Source organism: Castor canadensis, chromosome 2, assembly GCF_047511655.1.
Source record: "Castor canadensis chromosome 2, mCasCan1.hap1v2, whole genome shotgun sequence".
Classification (NCBI taxonomy): Eukaryota; Metazoa; Chordata; class Mammalia; order Rodentia; family Castoridae; genus Castor; species Castor canadensis.
Genome location: NC_133387.1, coordinates 104,652,333 through 104,675,305, shown reverse-complemented (window position 1 = coordinate 104,675,305; position 22,973 = coordinate 104,652,333). Strand labels below are relative to the sequence as shown.

General features: G+C 46.4%; 1 protein-coding gene across 1 annotated transcript in view; it reads left to right on the top strand.

Moving 5' to 3' along the window:
- The window catches only part of Adcy1 (adenylate cyclase 1), a 141,219-nt gene that overhangs the window by 77,656 nt on the left and 40,590 nt on the right, over positions 1-22,973 (top strand). Inside the window, exons 6-11 of the mRNA XM_020177063.2 lie at positions 227-385; positions 1,726-1,867; positions 3,854-4,009; positions 15,714-15,908; positions 16,753-16,850; positions 17,939-18,023. Coding sequence (XP_020032652.2) covers positions 227-385; positions 1,726-1,867; positions 3,854-4,009; positions 15,714-15,908; positions 16,753-16,850; positions 17,939-18,023 — 835 coding nt within the window. The remainder of the gene's footprint in view (positions 1-226; positions 386-1,725; positions 1,868-3,853; positions 4,010-15,713; positions 15,909-16,752; positions 16,851-17,938; positions 18,024-22,973) is intronic.

The window sequence follows — 22,973 nt, the reverse complement described above, 5'->3', positions numbered from 1 at the left end:
TGAGGTAGCTGGGGCCTCAGCTCACAGGTGTGGTGAAGGGCTGACATGCACTGACCTTGCCAAGAGAACTCAGTGCACCTGTCTCATCATGACCTCACGAAGGCCATGTGAAGCAAGAACAATGCCTAGCTTCCCCAACACCCATGGCCTTGTCATACAGAGTCTAGTGACCATCTAGACAGGTGCAGGGCAGACCCCAGCCCCACGCCCTATGCCTGTGTTGCAGGTCTGTGGCCGAGGCCACCGAGGTGGACCTGAACATGCGTGTGGGGCTGCACACCGGAAGGGTTCTTTGTGGCGTCCTGGGCCTGCGCAAGTGGCAGTATGACGTGTGGTCCAATGACGTGACCTTGGCCAATGTCATGGAGGCTGCTGGCCTGCCAGGGTAAGCTGGGGACTGAGTGGGGGGGGTGGCTGTGCAGTGTCCTTGCTCAAGGCCCCACTACAAGCATTGCTTCTGAGGACATGTGTGCCAGGTTCTAATCTGACCCTTTACTTCAAGACCTCAGGGCATCCTGGCCTGTCCCTGCTGCACCTGGCACTGTGCACTCCTGTGTTGTGGGGTGGGTGGTCCTGCCCAGCCCACTTCTGCCCTCCCTGGCACTAGCCAAGGCCCTGTGCATGTGTGCAGAATGCCTAGGTCGGATGAGAAGACCGAATATGTAAAGGGACCTTCATCTGCTGCACCTGCCACCCTCGTGGCTTCTTATCCATTCTACAGTTTGCTTTCATTTTCTCAAACATGTACATGGAAAGTGTGTGACTTCAGAACCCCTCTGGCAGCTGGCAGCTCCCTCTCTCTGTTGCCCTATCTCTAAGGATCATAAGGCAGCCACTGCTGGGAGAGGCCACTGCTGACTGTCCTGTCCTCCCTCCTGGAATCCCTGTGAGTTTGGGAGGTCTGTCCTTCAAACCCTGTCATCACCACAGTGGGGTCTCCCTGTTTTCATCCTCAGCCAGCTGTAGAGTTTAATCTTGAACTTGAGGGAAGTCTAATTGTCCAGGAAGAATCAGATTGGCAAGGATGGTTTGGAACCCAGGGAGCCTACTTTTTGGCCTCTTAAGTCCATGTGCCGCTGGTGGAGTGGCTCAAGTGGTAAGAGCACCTGCCTAGCAAGTATGAAGTCCTGGGTTCAAATCACAGTGCCTCCCCGCCCCCCCAAAAAAAGTCTAAGTCCATGTGATTGGACTTGGCTAAGGAGCAGAGGCTACAGGTGTTTCATTCACTTCCTTGGGTTTGTGTTTTTTTCCAAGGGATTCTCCTGTCCTTGGGCCTCACACACACACCACTTCCCACTGCCTGATGTCCACCTCACTGGCTATCAACCAGCCCTGACCTGTCACTGCAGACTGGGCTAGCCTACACACTGGAGGAAGTACCCCCTTTTTCTCCTCTTCCCTTTCTCTTCCTCCCTTCACCCTGCTTTTCCTGTTCTTGTTTTCTCTATTGTGTCCTTCTGACATATTTTTCTTCCCTTTGGTTCCTGTGGTTTTTTTCTTGATTCAGCTACTCCTGCTGTGCCCTCCTGGGCATGTTTTACCCTGGGCCTCTCTTCTTTCTCCTGTGCAGGAGTGCACCTGGGGCATGCACAGGGAACGTGAACGCTCCTCTGCAGTCTTGCCCTGGACAAGGAAGCCTCTGTCATGGGCCCAGTGAGGATCTGTTGGGAGCCTGAGCAGCAGGGCTCAGCACTCCACACACATCTCTGCATGTTTTCCTCGTAGGAAGGTTCACATCACAAAGACAACCCTTGCGTGCTTGAATGGGGACTATGAGGTAGAGCCAGGTCACGGGCATGAGAGGAACAGCTTCCTGAAAACTCACAACATCGAGACCTTCTTCATTGTGCCATCCCATCGGAGAAAGGTGGGCATCCAGGATCCCCCCTCCCATTTTATTGGTCCTTAAACGGCCTCATTTGGGCAGAGTTTTGCTCTCACCTACTCCTCCCATCACTTGCTATAACAGGGAGGGTGTTGCACTAACACTGGGCCCGGGACTTTGCTTCTTGCAAGCAGGACAGGGGGGCCAGTCAAAGGAGAGGGGAGACCCCAGCTGGAGATTTGGGGATGTCTTGGGGCTGGACCACCTGTCCTGCTTCCCCTTCCTAGACGTTCACTGCTTCATTCCTCAGGAAAATGGGCATGAACTTGTGCAGGGGGTCAGGGGTAAAGAGTTCTGTGAACCTAGGGGGGCTGTGCACACAGGGCTTGGGTTCACCTTGTGTGGGACACTTCAGTTCACCCTAGAGAAAAGTGATCTGATTATGATTGAAGGTCACAGAGTAGCTTCCAGGGTTCAGGTGTGGATGGAGGCTCAGGTGCGGGTGGAGGTTCAGGTGTGAGTGGAGGCTCAGGTGTGGGCTCAGGTGAGGGTAAAGGCTCAGATGAGGACACAGGCTCAGGTGAAAAATGGAGGCTCAGGTGAAGGACTAGAGCCACTTCTGTGGGTTTTTTTCTTTTAAGAAAAATTTGATATACTTAAGTAAATAAAGTCTGGTGTCCCTGGGCAGTTTCCATTACTGAATGTCACCATTGTCCACCACCACTTTAGGAATCTGGTCTGCATACAGCTTGCCTGGCTGGGCCTCTTTGGAGATGGCCCTCACTTTTGGACACCACTGGGCAGTTGTGTTGAGGGCTGTTTCTAACCTGACATTGGCCATTGCCCATCCAAGGTTCTGGGGGAAGTGAGGCTGAGCAGGGCTATGCCCTCCTAGCTCCCAGAGCTCTCACTGTCACCCCTTTTCCCCAGCTGGGCTCCCTATTGTCATTGTAGTCTTCACAAGCCTGGTGGGAGATGGGAGGGACTGAATAGAGGGTGGGATGGTCCCTAAGGGCAGCTCCAGTCGCCTGGGAGAAACTGGTATGTAGATCTGGAGTCCTTAGATTAGAGGGATTCCTTGACTAACCACCTGGAATGGTCCACCAAGGATGAGGGCTGACGGGGCAAGAGTCAGGGGACTCATCCTGAGGAAAGAAGAGCCTCCAGGCTGGGTCATGTCGCCACAGCGTTGGGGTCCTGTGATTGAGGATGAGTGGCCATGAGGTCAAAAGAGCATGCAGCCCCCTGTTTGGAGAACTTTGGATAGTGAAGAGGAAAGAATACCAAAAAGCAGGAGGATGTTCTCTTTTAAAATTACACACTTCACACCTGCCTGTATGGCCAGTGGAAGTGAAAGTGGGAAGTGGTGAGGGTGACAAGAAAGGGGTGGCTCCAGATCAGGCTGTGTCCTGGGGAGGAGAAGAGATAGGGTCACAACTGCTGTGGGGAGCAGAGCTTTCTTCTCACATCAGAATGATGGGAGACCAGCAAGAATGATAACTGTGTATTTATCTGTAGGATTTTCTTAGGGTCCCTCTTCACTATGGTCTTGAAAAGACCCAAGGGGGTGGATGAGTGATATTTGTCCATGGTACAGATCAGAGCCCAGGACACAAAGTCTGTGAGGTGTGGGGCCCTTAGCATCATCAGGTGCTGACTCTACTACCACCCAACTCCAGGCCTATGGCCTCTTTCCCAGTAGAGTGGAACATACTGAGACCTTGATGGGGTAACAGAAGTCACAAAGTACTGGTGATCCTTTCCTGACCAGTGTTCCAAACCTCTCTCCATTCTGCCTGGTATTTGATGCCTAACCCTTGGTTTTCAGAGGCATTGGGTGCGATTTGGGAGTTGGATATTCAGGAACCTGATATGAGGTTTTTTTGGTCATTGCGGTTCCTAGCAGAGTTCCCCTCACAGTAGGCAATAAGCAAACAGATCCCAAAGCCCTGGGGATCTTGCCATTAGGGTCATGCTTCTAGCCTGAATGGCAAGATATGTCTCATCAACAGCTCATTGTTTGGACAGATATTCCCAGGCCTGATTCTCTCAGATATAAAGCCGGCCAAGAGGATGAAGTTCAAGACTGTCTGCTACCTGCTGGTGCAGCTCATGCACTGTCGGAAGATGTTCAAAGCTGAGATCCCCTTCTCCAATGTCATGACTTGTGAGGACGATGACAAGGTAGGAATGGCGGGCCACTGCTGTGCAGGAGTGGACGGTGGCTTGGTCTCTGTCACATCCCTTCCATTCCTTGTAAATGCTGTCCAGAGCCAAGATACTTTGTCCTTCCTACACACATCTTTATATTATTTTGTACTATTTTTTGTACATCTTTCCATTCTACATTTTATACATGTTCAATCTAACATTCTCCATGAGTTGTCTAAGCTACTTGAGGTAATCCTTCTAGTCCAAGGTCTTGGCCATTTGAGGGTCAGCTCAACTGTCCTCCAAGGCTGACCCTTTCTACCTTTGGGGACTTCTCCGGCCTTGTCTCTCTCCTGTGGTTAACCTCTTGTCTCTCATATGACATGGTCTCCTTTCCCTTGGTTCATTCTCTCTTTTTGATGGATCAGGGACTCTGGCAGCTGATAATGGAAGGGGAAAAAGAGGTGACCTTGGGGGTCCTGTGGGTGTAAAGGGGTCTTTACAGCCCCTCATGCTGGAGAGGAGTGTTGAGGTCTATGTTTGGGCATTGTTAGTCTACACAGTCTGTCAAAACAAAAATCCCAACTTAGGCAGCTTAAACTGCAGACATTCATTCTTCCACAAGTGCTGGAGTCTAAAAGTCCAAGGTGTTTGCAGGGCTGGTCTGTCCTTAGCTTTCAGACACTGTCTTCTTCTGTGTCCTCACATCACAGAGAGACAAAAGGCCCTAGTGTCTCTTCCTTTCCCTATAAAGGCATAGTCCCATCAGGACCATAACTAAACCAAGTCACTCCCTGGGTTCCCACATCCTAAAACTATCATACTGGGGGATAGAATTTCATCACATGGGTTTTGGGGGACACAGATATTCAGTCCATTGCAGTTGGCCATCATCTTTCTTTCTCTTGACATTTCGCTTGCTGTGTTCTGGCTTCCAGAGTCACTCCTGAGGTGCTCAGAGTCATTCAGTTCTCAGCCCTTTGATGTGACACTTCCTGGTGTTCTTGCTCTTGGGATGCCTGTTGTTGATGAACCTGCTCTTTGATGTGTGCTTTGACTTGGGTCTTTCTCTTTATACTTTGGGACAACACCCCATGGACTCAGAGGATCCACCTCTGGAAACATGCAGATTTTGTTAATTTTTGTCCTCTATATACCTGTTCATTAGACCTTCTGAAATGGTCTATTTTCCTCACCTCCTCTCGCCTTCCCCTTCCCTCCCGTCCCCTTCCCTCCCCTTTCAGTTTCTGCCTACTTCTCATGAAATTCTGTTCCCATATCCAGGATGTATTTTTTCTGTTCATCTCACGGAGACATATATTCTTGTTCCAGAAACCTCTCTATTTTCTCTGAGTAGACTTTTTTTTTTGACTTGTTTGACTCCATTTCTAATTCCGTCTTCCATAGATGTGTAAACCCTTCCTGTTTTGTTCTTGATTAACACTGGAATTGTTTAGCTGATGGGAAGTACTGAGGATGGTGAGTGCTACCCTCTTTAGGCTTTCTTGTGGGCACCACCATTTGCTTTTGGTCTTCTTGGGTTGCTCAGGGTCATCTGTGATTGTTCTAATCTGCTGAGGGGGTTACAGGTGTTTCCGTCTTCACTTCAACCACTTGGGCTTCTGTCTACTCTGGGTCAGAGACCTTGATTCCCCCTCCCCCCACATGCCCCCAGAAAAGACTGCATTGGTGCGCTCAGGGCTCAGGAGAGCTGTGTTAAAGAGCTTGGGGTAAACTCCAGGGCTCTACCACCACCTCCTGGACAGCCTTCCACCAGAGCAACTGCAGCTTCCTGCACTTGGGCCTGAGTAGGCCTAGCTCCTCCACTGCCAGCTTGGGTCCAGCCCTCTGGGGTCTGCATTGTCATTGCCTTAGTTTCTGTTGCTGTTTTTTCTGCCTTCTTTTTCCTGGACTTTGTTGGTATTGTGCCTTTAAAAAAAACATTTTTAAATGTTTTTAAATGTGTGGGGGAGTTTCATTGTGACATTTCCATAAATGCTTACAGTGTACCTGGGTTAGATTCACCCCCAACATCACTCTCCTTCACCCCCTTTTCCCTACTTAAAATGATTTCATCTGGTTTCATTGACCTATTTCATACAAGTATATAAAGTACATCCACCACATTCACCCTCCTTTAACCCCTCCATTCAGCCTCCCCCTCCCACTGATCCCCCACCACAGTACCTATTTTACATGCCTGTTCTTCAGTTTTAAATGGATATTCATTGTTCAGTGGGGTTTTACCATGGTATTTCACCAATGGATATATTGTATTTTAATCCTTCTGGTTAGAAGGATTACTCTCCCTTATCCTTCCCCCAGCCCCATTATTCAACAGCTTTCAGAGTGTTTTGTTTTGTCATCTTCCTACACAGGTGCGATGTATTTCTATATTGTTCACACTATCCTTCTCTTTTCTTCTCTCTCCTCCCCCAAGTCCCCTCCAAAGTCCCACTATTAACTTGTTTGTAACAGTGGAGCTGCTCTGTGGAACTTGGGGGAGGAAGGAAAGGAAAAAAGAATGATAGAGCGTCAGTAATATCATAAAACATCACATCTGTGCAGGTAGAGGACATGAGGATGTGTACTGAAAGCTGTTGAATAATGAGGGGGGGAGCGAAGGGGTGAGGGAGAGCAATGGAAAGGGTGAACTGACCACAGTAAAGTCAAAGTATCGACAACATACCCTACAACATACGTACCCCATAGCGGGGGTACGTTGAGAAATGCCTTCGAACATTGACTTTGAAACTAATAATGAAAGACGACTGTAAAACAGGTACAGTGTGTGGGGGGCACTTGTGGGAGGGAGTGGGTGGATGAAGGTGAAGGTGAGGGAATATGGTGGATGCACTTCATATATTTATATGGAACAGAACAAAGAAACCTCTTGCAATTTCTTTAAATGTTGGGGAGGGGGAGGTGATGGAGGGGGTGATCTAGACAATGCACAATATAAGCCTGTTTGGATTGTCACAATGAACCCCCCTGTGCAACAAATATATCCTAATAAAATGAAAACAAACAAAAAACAGTCAATTATTATAAACATGTCCTATAACTATCCATCTATCTATCTATCTATCTGTCATCTATGTATCTGTCCATCTCTGTCCATCCATCCATCCATCTATGTGATTATGTTTATATTTGTGCATACATTTCTCTTTGGGTTTATGCCTTTTAAAGTCACTTCTTGCTGTAGTTTGTAGGCTTCTCAGGATAAAGCTAGGTTCTCCTGCATCTCATTCATGGCTCATCACACACACAAGGATTTGTCTGTGTGAGCTCATCTTTGCTAGAACTTTATCTGGTAATTCAATCAGAACTCCATTCATGGTGGATTCCATCAAAGAAGTTTGGTTTTTATACCTACCAGGCAGCTGGGGGCTTCTTTATACTAAATGCTTGGTTTCTGGGTTTTAGATGTCCCAAGTAGGAGGAATTTTGGCTGGGATCAGGGGAGGTACACATGCTCCCAAGGGGTTCCCTGCTCCATTCAGAATAGGTCCAAGACAGGTAAGCCTCTTTATCTGTCATAAAGGTGCTTCCTAGGTATTTATTGTCTGCTGAAGATGGAGCAATGGGGTCTGGGATTCTTGCCTCTTTCAGGGTCTAGCTTTTCACTGTGGCATTGTGAGTGTTCCCTGAGAAACACAGTATACTCCAGAGGGTGGTATCCTGAGATTGCCATGCCCTCAGGACAGACAGAGCCCTGTCTGCACTCCTACCTGCTTGAATGATTCTGGCCTCTGACAGTTTCCTTTACTTTCTTCCCATTCAATTATGCATTTTAAAAACTGTGTATTTTAAAGCTTTTACTCCAACTTCGCAGCAATAGAATTTTAGTCTGCTGTTTTCCATATTGCCAGATTTAATCTTTGTCTTCCTCTCCCAGTACAGGGACACCACCCCCCCACCAGCTTCCCAACAGAGCTAGAACAAGGATAGAGTGAGTCAGGTGCACAATTTAAGTGTGTCCCCCAAAATCAGTTATTGAGACAAATGACATTTTCAGGCAATAAATTATGACAAATTCAATTTTAAAGACTCCACAATAAAAAAAAACCAAAAAGAAAAAAAAAACAGAAATCAAAATCAGAAAAGAATAGTGAGCACAGAGCTATTACGGAGACTGAGGCAAGAGGACAGACTGACAGCCAGGGCTTCTGGCTGCCCAGGATGCCCTTGGAACTCATTCTTGCTCAATTTCTGGGAGGCATAGGTGGAATAAGACTCTGGAAACCAGGGAACTTCCAGGCAAGAGTGAGCTGGCCTGTGACTCACATTTAAGCTCTGTTTGGCAAACCAAGGCAGTGAGGGAGCCATCTCTCCTTATGGAACAGTGGTACCTGTGGGCTGGTTGCCGCCCCTGCTCAGGTTTAGACAGTTCGGTAGGTGCCCCTCCTCCCCGCCAGTGCTCCATAAGCTTGAAGGAGCTCAGGGTCCTTCAGCCCCATCTCATGCAGTCTATAGCCTATCTATATGACTGATACCCCCAGAAATCCACCACGAGTCCTCAGCCCCACCCTCCTTGACTGCCAGCCTCACCACCTGCACTGTTCCTCATGCCCAGCCTGGGTAGGCAGGCCCCGGATAGCATCCCCACCCGTCTTTCACCCCAGTGCTGGGGTTTCAACCACATTTCTCACTCCCATCCATCCTTGGCCACCACAGTCTGGCTTCCACGTGCACAAGCTTTTTACCTGCCAGTCTGAGATGTGGGCTTCTAGAATTGCACTTGCTGCCTCTCCTAGAGGCACTGAGTGGTGGTGTCCCCATTTCGTCTTTGGCTGCTCTGTCCCTCAATCCTCCTGGAAAGCTTGCACACACTCTCAAGCCTGACCTATGTGCTTAGGATCCTGAACTCCATCTGCTCCTGGGCAGATGACACTTCTGTATCAAGCCTGTCTGCTTCTCCAGGGCCAACACATATAAGCACCCTTCTAGACTGCACTCCCTTCTCTTATCACTCTGCCTTTTGTGGACTCTGGTCCATTGTCTGTGATGGCATGGCTGGACCCTGGGCCCTACCCCATCTTGGGACCTCTCTAGCTTCTACCCCAGGTGGACATAATGACTGGATATCACACTGAACTTCTGGACCTTGGAACCAGGACCCACCCACCTGCCTGCCACTCTCTCCCCAGCACCTCCCTCCTGTGCTCCATCCATCCATCCACCCATTGTGCTGGTCACAGCTCCTTGTCTGCACATGAGCTCTCTGCCTGCAGGTGGTCTTCTCTTTATACTGGCTGATGCCGCCCAAACAATTGTCTTCTTGTTCTCAATTTCTGACCTCTGACCCCTTGTCTTCCACAGTGCCTGATTCTGGCCGTTTTGCCCTATAAGCAGCCTCTGTAGCCCAGGCTCCTCCCCTCCCCCCAGACCCCAGGTCTCCCTGTGGACAGATGCTGAGAGTCAACCCAACTTCCATGGAAAATCCTTTGCTGTTCTGATGTCTCCATTGTCACCTGTTCCCAGTCCAGGCCCCTTGCTGTTACTCATGACTAATGAAAAGAAGCCCCAAATGGGAGCTTGTAGTGTCTCCACCATGGGAGCCATTGAGGGGTGATGATGGACGGTGACTGGGGTGGGCCGATGAAGAAGAAACCAGCAACCCAACTCCCTGTTCAGCACCCAGTGAACATTCTTTACAAATTTCTAGACAGACATGCTTAGGAAATTGAAAGGAGCAAAATGTCAGGTCTTTTGTAGGGTTGTGGGATTATAGACAAATGTCATTTGCTTTTTTTTTTTGTGCGACTGGGGTTTTAACTCAGGGCTTCATGTTTGCAAAGCAGGTGCTCTACCCCCTGAGCTGCACCTCCAATCCATTTTGCTCTGGTTATTTTGGAGATGGGGTCTTGTGAACTATTTTCCCAGATTGGCCTCAAGCCTAGATCCTCCTGATCTCAGCCTCCCAAGTAGCTAGGATTACAGGCGTGAGCCCTGGGGCCAGGCTTGCATTTTTATGTACTGTTTTGTATTTATTGATATTTTCTACAATAAACACTTTAATCAGAAAAGTACCCAAAGAACAAATAGAACAGGGGTAAATGTACTGGGGGCCTGGAGGGAGCATTATTGTAGGAGCTCAGCCCTGAAACATTGATGATGGTGGCTCTTTGGGTGAGATCAGGAGCCACAAATATGGCTGTCCTAGCAACAGGTAAGAAGCCAGATGTCCAGAGGGATGTACAGGCCACTGGGTGAAGGGCAGGTTGACCCTACCCAGGAGGCATCAGAATTGACCAAGATTCTCTGCTTGACCAAACTTTACTCAGGCTCCAGAACCTTCTTCTAGGCCCATCTGTGCACTTCTTTATGAAAATCAGTTTTACCAAAGAACTCTGTTACTCAGTTTAGCAAGAATCTGTTCATCTTCAATATCTGATCAGAGCCCTCAATCTCTGCCATTCCCAGAAGATGGACAATAACTCTAACCTGTCTCCAGCAAGAACCCAGTTAGGTCAGCTTACCCAGAATCCTCTTGACCCCCAATGTTGCCTCTGAGTAACTTCCTACCCACTGACCCCACCTTGTTCCATGACTGTAGACTCTCCCTTGTTGTGTTGTATCCAGAGCTGAGCCCAGTCTCTCTTCCCAACTCCAAGACCCCACTGTTGGGCTGGGCTCCCTGTATTACTGCAAAAGTCTTAAATCAAGTCTACCCCACTGCATTCCAACAAGGATTAGTGAGTGACTTCCTTTTAATAGCATCCTGACCCCCATCCCTAAACTGGACCCTTGTGTGATACTGCCTCCTACTGGTCAACCCTGCTATCTTGGCTCCTGCACGTCTAAATAAGCAGTCCCCCAAAACACTGGACTTCAAGAAAGTGAGCAGTTTGAGGCTGTCTGAGCACTTTTGTAAACAGAAAGGGACATGTTGATTCACAAAAGCCATACCAAGGTCCTACATGGTGGAGTGTACACTCCTACCCCATCCTTAACCCCAGCTCTGGGTTCACCCATCAAATAAATGCTGGGACTGCTAGAAGGCAGGACTGGAGGTACAGGTGGGAAGAAGAAACACGGGTGATGGAAGACAGGCCTGTGCTCTGTGCAGGGTGCACCTGTCACTCACGGCACCCATCTAGCAGTGATGCCTGAGCTCTGGCCCACCCCAGCCACAGTTCATCCATCATCCCTCTTCAATGAAGACTTCCTTATATTGTTAAATATTACTCATAAATTTGACTTTTCAATCATCACATAGATTTCTAGGCCATTATGTAATCACTTTGCATGGATATTTGGGTGTTTCTGTTTTTTCTTTTAAATGAAGTGTTTGGTCATAAAAGTACAGTTCTGGGCAAATGAACAACACAGAGCTTTTTCAAAGGAAGAAGTTCAAATGCCCAAATTACATAAGAAGAAATGCTCACCATCTTTGGCCATAAAGGAAATGCAAATCAAAACCACATTAATATTCCATATCACTCCTGTTAGAATGGCTATCTTCCAGACACAAACAACAACAAATATTGGTGAGGAGATGGGGATAAAGGAACCCTCCTGCACTACTGGCAGGAGTGTAAATTAATATAAGTACTATGGAAAACAGTATGGAGGCTCCTCAGAAAACTAAAAATAGTACTACCTTATGATCCAGCGATTCCACTCCTAGGCATATATCCGAAGGAACGTAAGTCAGGTTACAATAAAGACACCTGGGCTAAAAAGAAGTGACTCAACATCTTGGTGACTCCAATTGCTCATCTGTAAAATGGGTATAATGTTTCCTGTCTCATAGGATATTTTTGAAATTAAATTAATGCAGGAGAGTTTCGTGTACTTAGTATTCACAGTATTACTGCTATTTAGCAGATAAAAGTTAATAAATTAGCAAAATAAACATAATTTAACATGCTTTAAAAAAAAAGTTCATTCCTATTGTGTTCATTCTGTAGAGTGAGTTGTGGGAATGTCATTGATTAGGAGTTGTAAGGCTTGTCACCAACTGTGCCTATCAGGTGAGGGACTAGCCATCGCTGGGCACAGCCAACATGGGAACCTCTCAATTCTTTCCTGACACCTGAAGCACATGCATTCCCCTCATTTGTATACCCAACGAACCCCCCATTCTGTCTGTCCATGTGTCTCTTTTTGTTTTTAGTGTTACTTTTGTCCTTGTCATATTTCAGTGCTAAGCTTACTGATAAGAAAACTCAAAGCAACATGTACCTGTTAGACTGAAAGAGGCACAGAATACACAGCCAGGAAATGGCTCAAAGGCCAGCACAGGGTTTCTTCTGGAAGAAACCTAGCCAAAGCCAGAACTGCCCATTCACAGACTTGGAGTACATAGAGGGGAGGGGTCTGAAGGGGAAGTTTAGCTGGGTTCTCAGGATTAACAGTTGTGAGGAGGAAGCTATGGGAGATAAGTGGTAATTAGGTAGATTGGACCCCTGGTGAGATAAGAGTTTGTCATTCCCTTGAGGCTAAGTGTGGTCCTTCCAGTAAGTGATGGGGTGTTTCCAATAAGCTGCCTGCCAGAGTTGAGGGAGGGGTCCTGATCCTAACATGGTTTTCAAAATGATTACCATTTTGTAGGGTTTTTTTTTCTGGATTAAAAAAGCAGGTGGTAAATGCAGGTTGGAGTTGAGTGTTTTGTGCTATACATGGTCCTTTCAGTCCTGACAGACTGAGGTATTTGGAGGCACACAGGTCCTGGTCACTTCTCTGTGACTGAATGGCCCTCAGGGGTGGGCACAAGCCTGACCTCATACTGGCTGGTTGGTAGACATGGACTTCATTTCTAGATTATGTCGTCATACCAATGGGCTCTGGGGACATCCTCTTGAGTGAACATCTTATTCAAGGGTACAAGGATAGCCTGGGGTATTAGTAGTGTAATTGCTGGGCTAATGGAGTGTCTATTTTAATCTGGACAGCTGTTGCCAAGCCATACTCTCTCAAGCACTGGACCTGCTCTCTCCTGCCTGTGGGATGAGGAAACCACACCAACAGGGTGTCCAGCACTGCCCAGTACTGTTCTACACTGGGCCTTCCCTTCTGTTTCTCATCCACCTAGCATCTCACCTGCCCTGTCTCCTGGACCTTTTGTTTAAACACAGCCCAGGATTAGTTTTATAAAGATAATTGGCAATATATCTATCTTGAATAGGACTTCATCCTCCTTCCCATAAGGGAGCTCCACCAAGTAGTCAGTTCATTTGGGGTGAGATTGCCCAGACCTTGATCTACTTGGGAGGGAGAGTTACTATACGGCAAGACCTCCCTTACTCTGGAGAGAGACATCCTCTGGCCAGGAGAGGTGCATGTAGGAGAGAGTCCCTTGATGCTGGCTTACATTGCTTGTGAGTGTCAGAGGACTTTGGAAAGCGCACTCTGCCAAGTCCTCAGCAGATGCCCTTTTTATATATCTTTGTCCTCCATGGTGTTCACCTCTTATGTCATTTAGTCCTCTGCTGATTGGTTACACTTTGGGTGTAACCTAGGTAGGCATCCTTGGCAGGATGCTCTAGATGTCATCATGTTTTAGCATGAGTGTCGCCATTTTGGGCATTTCTTGGCTGTATGCCTTATCAGTCCTGTCCATATAGACAGTGTCCTGGTGTTAGCGGTAGCCAACAGTCCAGATGTCTGGGAGCTCACTGATTCTAAACTGCAGTACACCCAAAGTACAGACAAACTTTGTGGCTTGTTCAGTGAGGCTTTATGTTCTCTACAGGATCTGTCTAAATTCATTGAAGATAAAATTGAAGTTGTTTGGCTCATCCTAGTTGAAACTTTTTACTTGATTCTCTGGGCTTATCTTGATCTGCAATAATATGTAGTATAAATTGTAATAAATATGCTTTTTTTTCCATCCAGTATTAAATTAAATGATAGAAATAATGGTGGACATTATTTTCATTTTTGATTTAATAGTTAAAATAAGTAATCTCTAATTGTGGTACTTTGAGCTAGGAGTTGTGTAATATGCTTAATAATTTTAAAGACATCCATGTGAGTTAGTGTTTACCTTTCTCCTCTTCCTTCTCTTTCTTTGTTTCTCTCTTTCCCTTTGTTTCTTTCTCTCCTTTCTTTTTTCTCTCCTTTGTTCTTTCTTTTCTTTCTTTCACTCTCTCTTCCTCCTTCCCTTCCTACCTTCCTTCATCTCTCCCTCCCTCCCTTTCTTTCTTTCTATCACTCTTGTTCCCTCCGTCTCGCCTTTCTTCCCTTCCCTCTTCTTTACCTTCCTCTCTTCTCTCCTCTCCTTCCTTCTTTCCTCTCTCCTTCTCTTTCCCTCCCTCCCTCCTTTCTTTCTTTCTTTTTATAGGAAGTACTAGGGTTTCAACTCCAGGCTTCCTGCTAACTAGACAGGTACTCTACCTCTTGAGCTACTCCCTAAGCCCACCTTTTTTCTTTCAGAAATATTTTTGAGTATGTATTAAGATAATCTGTCTGGTGTTTTCTCCTCTGATATGCCTGTATCCCACAGTGTTTCTCTGACTTTATGAAGTGGAGTAGGGTTACCATCTTGTTGCTGCCAGGTGGGGGTGGAAGTCCAGGTTACACACTTGTCCTCAAAGACATCATTGTAGGACACATGCAGAAGCTCAGGTTCCCATTAGACCACCAGCGACCACACAAGTTAAAGGGTTCATTACCATGGCCTGGAAATGGACACCATCACTCTGTTCAGCTGTCCACCACTGTCTCAGGGGGAGCATAGCTGTGTGTCCTCACAGCTCAAAAGGCTGGAGCCAGGGCCTCTGTGTGACCTTTGGTGGCTGAGTTGAGGTGAGGTGCAGATTCTTCTGTTTGTGGAGAGTAGGGTGGTTATTGTCTAAAAGTTTTCTCTTTTTCTGAACTGTCCATTCCTGGTCCTTTGACCAAGAGAGAACAAGTTTTTCTTGGTGGCTTTTACCAATTTTCTCTTCACCCATTGGTATTTCCAGGTCCTGGATTTCACTAGTTTCTGGCTTATGGTAGATAAGAAAAGAAACCCCTGTCACATAGTCCTAAAGTTCCTGAAGCCCCCCCCCCCCTACTTCTTTCCACCTTTCATAGTCTTGGTTTCCACATGTTGTCAGAGTTTTCCCATTTGGTTAGAATAAAAGAGAAAAGTGTTATTACATCTCTTCTGGAACCACATCAGAGCCTCTTTTTAATACCTTGTTTTCTCCTAAAACGTGGTAAGCACCAGAGGCTCTGCTTGTGAAGCCCTGGTAATTAACGAATTCACAGCAGATGGCTTCAAATTAGATGCCATTTTCCTTTGGGAAGCTGGTGTCTTATTGTACCCCTCAGTGATGCATGAAGGCCTTGGAGTTGGGGCTCTGCTCTGTTTCCTTCATGCTGGCCACAGTGAGACACTGGTGAGGTCTCTTCTCTTGCTGTGATTCTCCCTACTGGGAGGAGGGGGAGAAACTCCTGCCTGTGTAACCTTGGGCATCCTTTCCTGCATGCGTGGACTGTGAATTCAGGCCATCCTGGGCACTGCTCCCCACTGCACATGTGTTGAATCCTGCCACAGTCGCCAAAGGGCTGTCATAGGTACCCTATCACCACATTACAGACCATGGCAACTCCAGCCAAAAGCAAGAAACACTTGCCTGCTACCTTGGACCAGCAGGGGGAAGCACCATGGTGGTGTCTCAGATCCTTGAGCACAGCCTAAGCTGCAGCACACAAGAATGCAGGCTGGAGGGCATGCAGAGGGGCCTATCTTTATAAAGTGGAGACTTTGATCTTATTTCCTTGTTTCCATGATGGCTAGCGGAGGGCATTGAGAACAGCCTCGGAAAAACTCAGAAACCGCTCCTCTTTCTCTACCAACGTGGTCTACACCACTCCGGGCACACGTGTCAACAGGTACATCAGCCGCCTCCTGGAAGCCCGCCAGACAGAGCTAGAGATGGCAGATCTGAATTTCTTCACCCTAAAGTACAAGCACGTAGAACGGGAGCAAAAGGTAAGTGAGTGACTCCAGCCTAATCTTCCCAGCTGTCCTCAGGGGAAGGCTCTGTGTGTCCTGGAAGCTAATGGCTCTGATGGGTTGATCAATCTCTCTCTCTCTCTCTCTGTCTTTGTTTCTCTCTCGCTCTCTTTTAAAATTATTCTTGTACCAAGAGTACATTGTGACATTTATAAAAGTTCTTACAATAGATCATAATTGAATCCACCCCCTCCATCATTCTCCTTTATCCCCTCCCCCCTTCCTGGAATAGTTTCAACAGGCCTCATTTTTCCATTTTCATACATGGGTACATAATATTCTACCATGTTCACCCTCCTACACCCTTTCCTTATATCCTCCCGCCTCTCTCTATACCAACCCCCAGATAGGAACTGATTTATGTTTCTGTCCTTTTTTTAGAAAAAAAAAAGGCATTTTTATTTGTTTAGGATATCTACACAGGGAGTTTCCTTGTGACATTTCCATGTGTATATGTAGTGTAACCCAAATTGGTAAAGCTCCTCTATTTTTCTCCTTTCTACCTTAGTCCCCTTCTTATGGTGATTTCAACAGGTTTAAAAATTCTATATTCATTCTTATATAGAAAGTACATCAACCATATTCACCTTCTGAACTTCCTTCTTTTACCTTCCTTCTCCCATCAGTGATCTCCCCTTAGCCTTGACCTGATTTTCATAATATTTTTGTATTTATATTAGGTCTATATTCTACATATGAGAGAAAACATGTGGCCTTTGTCTTTCTGAGTCTGGCTAACTTCACTTAAGATGATGTTCTCCAGTTCCACCCATTTACCTGCAAACAGCAAAATTTCATTCTTTATGCCTCTTTCTTGTAGTACCACCAGCTTCAGGATGAGTATTTCACCAGCGCTGTTGTCCTCGCCCTCATCATGGCTGCCTTATTTGGCCTTGTCTACCTTCTGGTAATCCCACAGTAAGTGCTGTCCCTCTTCTGATCAATGACATGGGAAGGTGACTGAGAATTCCAGCTCCCTGGGGTAGGCGACCATGTGTCCTTCTCATGTTCAAGGTTGGCTCTCTCATTGCACCTGGCATTTGGGGAATACATTGGTCACTTTTTAGCCTTCCACTTACTCAAGCTGGTTCTTTAGTGAGCCTGGATGGCGTCCAGCCTAGGACTGGACACTGCAGATTTTGAATTTTGAATTTAATGAGTTCTGAGACATATGTAGTTTTTCCATCCCCTCAAAAAACTCACAACATTGCCTTGAAAGTAGCTTTTGAGGGGAAACCAAGAGTGTCACCAATACTCTCTTTAGTTTGTGGGTCTACAGCATTTTTCAGAAACATTAAAATGAAAAAAAGTGGGCTCTGAAAAGGAAAAAAAAAGAGTAATTTTAATAACATTTAATTGTCCTATAAGCCCATGTGAGCTGGGAAGCTTTTGATTTGGGGCAAGGGCGACACCGGAAAACCTCTACTTGTAACTTTTCTTCTGGACATACCTGTTTCTTAATAAAACCTTCCTATGGGGTACAGCACCTCTTTTGAGTTTCCAGGAAGCACATAGGAGCTCCCTCATGCCTACTGAGGATGGGGGTCTCAGCTGTAGGACAAACACAGACACTGTGAGCATGGCCATCTGCCCTAGGGCTCTGTTTGGGGACTAAGCTTTTCCTAGAAATGCCCTTCCCAGACAGAGCCAGCAGGACAAAAGTGGGCAGCTCCTGCCATTTGATCAGGAAGAACAGGCTTCCAGAAAGTCATGTGACCACCCCCTCCCCAAGCCTAGGCTAGATCTTGGGTTGGGGATGGGGTAGTATAAATGTGGTTGAACTTGGGAAACAACCTTACTTGGGAGTCCCTGGGTGTTTTCCCCTAGAAAAGAACCAAAGGTGAGAAGTCTCCAGGGACCTGAGGCAGGCAGGGGTTCATTATAATGCTTCCTCCTGGGGTTCTGGGGACATGAGGCAAGGGGAGGAGGGACTGACTTTTAGGTATCTCTTGGGTCCACCTTACCTGGCCCCCGCCCTACAGTGACCTGGTGTCCTCTGTCCCCAGGAGTGTGGCTGTCCTGCTCCTGCTGGTGTTTTCAATCTGCTTCCTGGTAGCCTGTGTCCTATACCTACATATCACCCGGGTCCAGGTATGCTTGTATGTATGTCCTGTTGTCTGTGCACCACCTGATCCAGATACTTGGGTGGTTTCTACCTGCCTTCTTGGCAGGACAGGTGGGAGAACAGAGGTAGTTCTGTCCTTTGCCCTCCATATCTGCCCATGTAGACATGCTTGCTAAGCCCTGTCCTGCACTGGACACCATGCATTGCTGGGAACTGCTGGCCAGGCATGGTGGTGAGTGATGGACACTGATGAGATATGTGGGCGTGAGGTGCTGCCCTGCAGCCCTGGATAGAGAGTCTAGGGAAGAAGAGGGAGGCTTCTTGTGCTCATGCTGCAGGTGATGGGAGGGTATTTTCTAGGAGGGCTGTGGGCACTGCCTGGCTCTGGTGTTCACCTGCTCTGCAGTTTGGAGCAAGCCTAAGCATTGCAGCATTGTGTTCTCTGTTCTTTAGAGGAGATTATTTTCCCCATCTTGCATTTCTTTGTCACATCCTCCATGTTCAAGCACATTTCCCCTAGTGTATCTCACCTGTCACTTCTGATAGAACCAGAGTTATTTTTCCATAATTGTTGAGAACACCCAACTTCTTGAAAAGATTAAGTCTAGTTTGATCAATTCCACTTCATCACCATTTTGATTTTTTTTTCAGATTATTAAAAGCTCACATATTAAAAGTCACATTTGTGGGTCGAGTGACATTTGGTTTGAAATTTCCTGTGTCAAATATTGCTCTTGTCATATGGTATCAAGTGAAAGTATGACAGAAGGATGGTTATATTTAAAGCCTGTCACTTTGTCCTGTCATGGTGGGAACTGATGGTGTGCACATCACATGAGATGTGCAGAAACCTGGGGAAAACATAGCCCAAAGGGTGGCTGAGGAACCTCACCCCTCAAAGCCCAAATGAACATAAGACAGGCTACAATAGAGACACACCCATACACCAATGTTCATCGCACCATTATTCACAATAGCCAAACTATGGAAACAACCCAGATGCCCTACAACTGATGAATGGATCGACAAAATGTGGTATATATACACAATGGAGTATTACTCAGCCATAAGGAATAATGACATGTGGTTTGACAGTAAATGGATGCAATTGGAGGACATCACGTTGAGTGAAGTCAGCCAGGTTCAGAAAGACAAAGGCTGGATGTTTTCTCTCATACATAGAAGATAGATCCAAAGATAAACGTATACACAAAAACAAGCATGATCATAGACAAACTCATATGTAGAACATGTTTGCAATAGTGAAACTGCTCTTTGGAACTCGGGGAAGTAGGGAGAGGAAAAGATAATGATAGAGCATCAGTAATATCACATAACATAAGATGTGCAGGTAGAGGATATAAGGATGTGTACTGAAAGCTGTTGAATAATGGGGGTGGGAGGTAAGTGTAGGGAGAACAATGGAAGGGGATGAACTGAGCTGTTGAATAATGGTGGTGGGAGGGAAGCGGTAAGGGAGAGCAACGGAAGGGGTTGAACTGACCAAAGTAAAGCAGACTCACAGTGGGGACACATTGAGAAATCCCTTTGAACATCAGCCTAAATATTAATAATGAAGGACAGGACTGCAAAATATGCACAGTGTGTGTGGGGGGTGACTACTTGGAGGGGGAGGGTGAAGGAAGGAGATGAAGGTGAGGGTATATGGTTGATGGACTTCATATACCTATATGAAACAGAACTAAGAAACTTCTTGCTATTGCTTTAAGTGGGTGGGGAGGGTGTTGAGGGAGAAACAATGGGGGACAATGTGAATAATTTACAATATATGTCTAATTGAAATTGTCGCTATGATCCCCCCCATATAATGAATATATCCCAATAAAAAATTTGTGTAAGAAAAAGCCTGCCCTGCATCTCACTCCATACCCAAGAAGATTGACACCAGCCTCTTGTCCATAAAATTAATATTCAAACCTAAACACTACTTGACTCCATAAAACACACATTCTGTGAGATCTGACTGTGATGGCCTGTCTGGAACTAACCCCCTTTGTTGAACTGCCCTTGTGGGTGGTAACTGACCAGAATAATTCCTGGGTGGTGATATTAAAATAAGTTGAGTTACACTGCCCCTCTCAGCCTCCTGAGAGTGTGGAGGGTTTTGGAAGCACCAGAGCTGTGGTCTGAGTCCCAGGGAGCTGTGTCAATAGCATATGGTGCTGACGTGGACACAGCTAGCATAGGGTTTGACTGAACCAGCACATCCTGACTCTACATCCATTGTGGGGGTAACTAGGGCCATGACAAAGGTGGTGCACACAGGGACAGAGGGCAAGATGGATGTGGGAAGGCGTTGAGGAGGTAGGAAGTTAAGGTCACCCAGTAGGGAGCCAGCATGGCCAAGGAGGACACAAGACTGGGACTGGTCACACAGGTAGGATTAAGCCAGGTGCCATAACTCGTCTCCAGGCACCTGACAGCATAGAAATGTTTCCTCCTTGATGCCGACAGTGCTCAGTGCCTGGTGTCCATGTTCTATATGATCATCACTATTCAATTACTTTTTTTTTTGTGGTGTTGGGGCTTGAACTCAGGGCCTCATGCTTGCCAGGCAGGCACTCTACTGCTTGAGCCACTCCACCAGCCCACTATTCAATTACTGGAGAGAGATTTTAATTCTTAATTTCTTTGACCAAGTACATTCATAGGCTCAAGTATCAAACATTGGATGGAAACCATAGCTTCCTCCCTAAGGGTTTGAGTTCTGGCGGCTAGGCCTCTAAGCTCCACTACCTCTCTACAGTCCTTGGAGCAGTGGTTGAGGTTTATAAGTTACTGACTGGCCAATTCAAGGTGCCTTAAATAAGGAGTATTTATTAACTCATGTTTCCAGAAAAATAAGAGAGAAGAACCCAAGGTTGGCTTAGCCAAATGACTGTTCTGTCTTCTTAGATCTGTTTCTTTCTGGGTCCTCTCTCTGCCCCTTGGTACTGGTCTCAAAAGGTTGGACTCCTTTGAGGTGGCCAAAAGCTGGCAGCAGTCCCATCACCATGTGCCCAGAACAGGCTATGTCTCTCTACCTCTCTCAAAAGATCTAATAGCTTCCAGCTCCATGGAGACAGCTGGGCTTACTCAGAGGAGCAGAACCCAGAGAGCTTATTGGTTTCCTTCTGTGCAGAGAGGTCACTTATGGGGGTGTGACCATGGCAGAGCAGGGGTCAGTCTCTGGGATGGAGTTTGGAGTCAGCAGGGACAGGGAAGGACAAGGACATACCTTCTCTAGCCTACTCCACCTCCCCCTCCTGCCTACTTCCAAAGCTGCTTTCATAGTTACAGTACCCCACTTCCAGATACCAAAATCCCTTGTGGTTTTCTGTTGCTGCCTGACCAACGGCCATAGGCACATGGCATAAAACAGCAGCTATTCATAAGATTGTGGTTGCACAGAGTGGAAGTTCAGGCATAGCTGGGGCTTTTTTTTTTGGCAGTACTGGGGCTTGATCTCAGGGCCTCAAGCTTGCAAACTTGCTAGGGAGGAGCTCTATGACTTGAGCTACTTCACTGGCCCTGTTTTGTGTTTGGTATTTTCAAAATGGGGTCTCGTGAACTATTTGCCCTGGCTGGCTTTGAACCTCAATCTTCCTGATCTCTGCCTCCTGAGTAGCTGGGATTACAGGCGTGAACCACCAGTGCCCAGGCCAGGCGAAGCTCTTGAAACCAATGTTCAGGTACCCCTGGCTTCTCTTGGGAGGTTCTGGGGAAGGATCTACCTCCAGGTCCATCTGGTTTTTGGCAAATCCAGTTCTGGTGGGTATGGAGCTGAGGTTTCTTCTTGCTGGCTGCTGGTGAGGGTAGCTCTCAGCCCAGTGGCCACTCTCTGGTTCTTCAGTATGACCTCCTCCAGCTCCAGGCCACTAATGGTGGATCAAACCTCTGTGACACTTCAGTCTCTCTGGCTTTCCCTTCTGCTACCAGCCAGAGAAAACACTCTGCTTTTATATTTTTATTTTTAATTGACAAATTATAGTCAAATATATTTATGGGCTTCAGTAGAATGCTATGATATATTAAACATTGTGTAATATTTAAATCAAGCAAATTAACATATCCATCACCTCACACACTTAGTGTTTCTCTGTGGTGACAACATTTAACATCAACTCTTAGTAATTCTGAAATATGCAATATGAATATTGATATTCACCATAGTCACCGCACTGTGCAAGACGTCTCAAAACCTTATTCCTCCTGTGCAGCTGAAATTTTGTGTCCTTTTACCATCCACCGCCCACCCCAGCCTCTGCTCTCTGCTTCTGTGAATTTGACCTTTTTGTATGCTACATACAAGTGAGATCATGTGGTATCTTTGTGCATCTGACATATTGCTTCTCTTTTAAGGCCGAATAGTACTTCATGGTGTGTATATATACCATATTTTCTTTATCCACTCACGCATCAATGGCCACCTTAGATTGTTTCTGGGCTATTGTTACTCGTGCTTCAGTAAATGAGAGTGCAGCAGTCTTTCTGACATACTGAGTTGCTTTCCTTTGGTTATATACCCAGTAGTAGGATTACTGGATAGGATGATAATCCTATTTCTCATTTGTTTTTTGGAGAAACCTCTGTACTGTTCCCCATCACAACTGCGCTAATTTGCATTCCTACCACCGTTGGGCAGGCATTCCCTTCCCTCCCCACATCCTTGCCAATATTTGTAACCTCTCACCTTTTTGGTGATAGACATTCTAACTGGAACGATATGGCATTGTGGTTTGAATTTGTACTTCTCTAATGATTGGTGGTGTTGAGAACATTTCATATATCTGTCAGACTTTCACCTGTATCTCATTTGAGAAATGTGTATTAAGGTACTCCTCCCATTTTGAAACCAGGTTATTTGTTTCTTGCTGTTGAGTTGTCTGAGTTCCTTGTGTATTTTAAATAGTGCCCCTTATATATTTAGATATTGTCCCTTGTATATTTTAGCTGTTATGAGATGTATAGTTTGC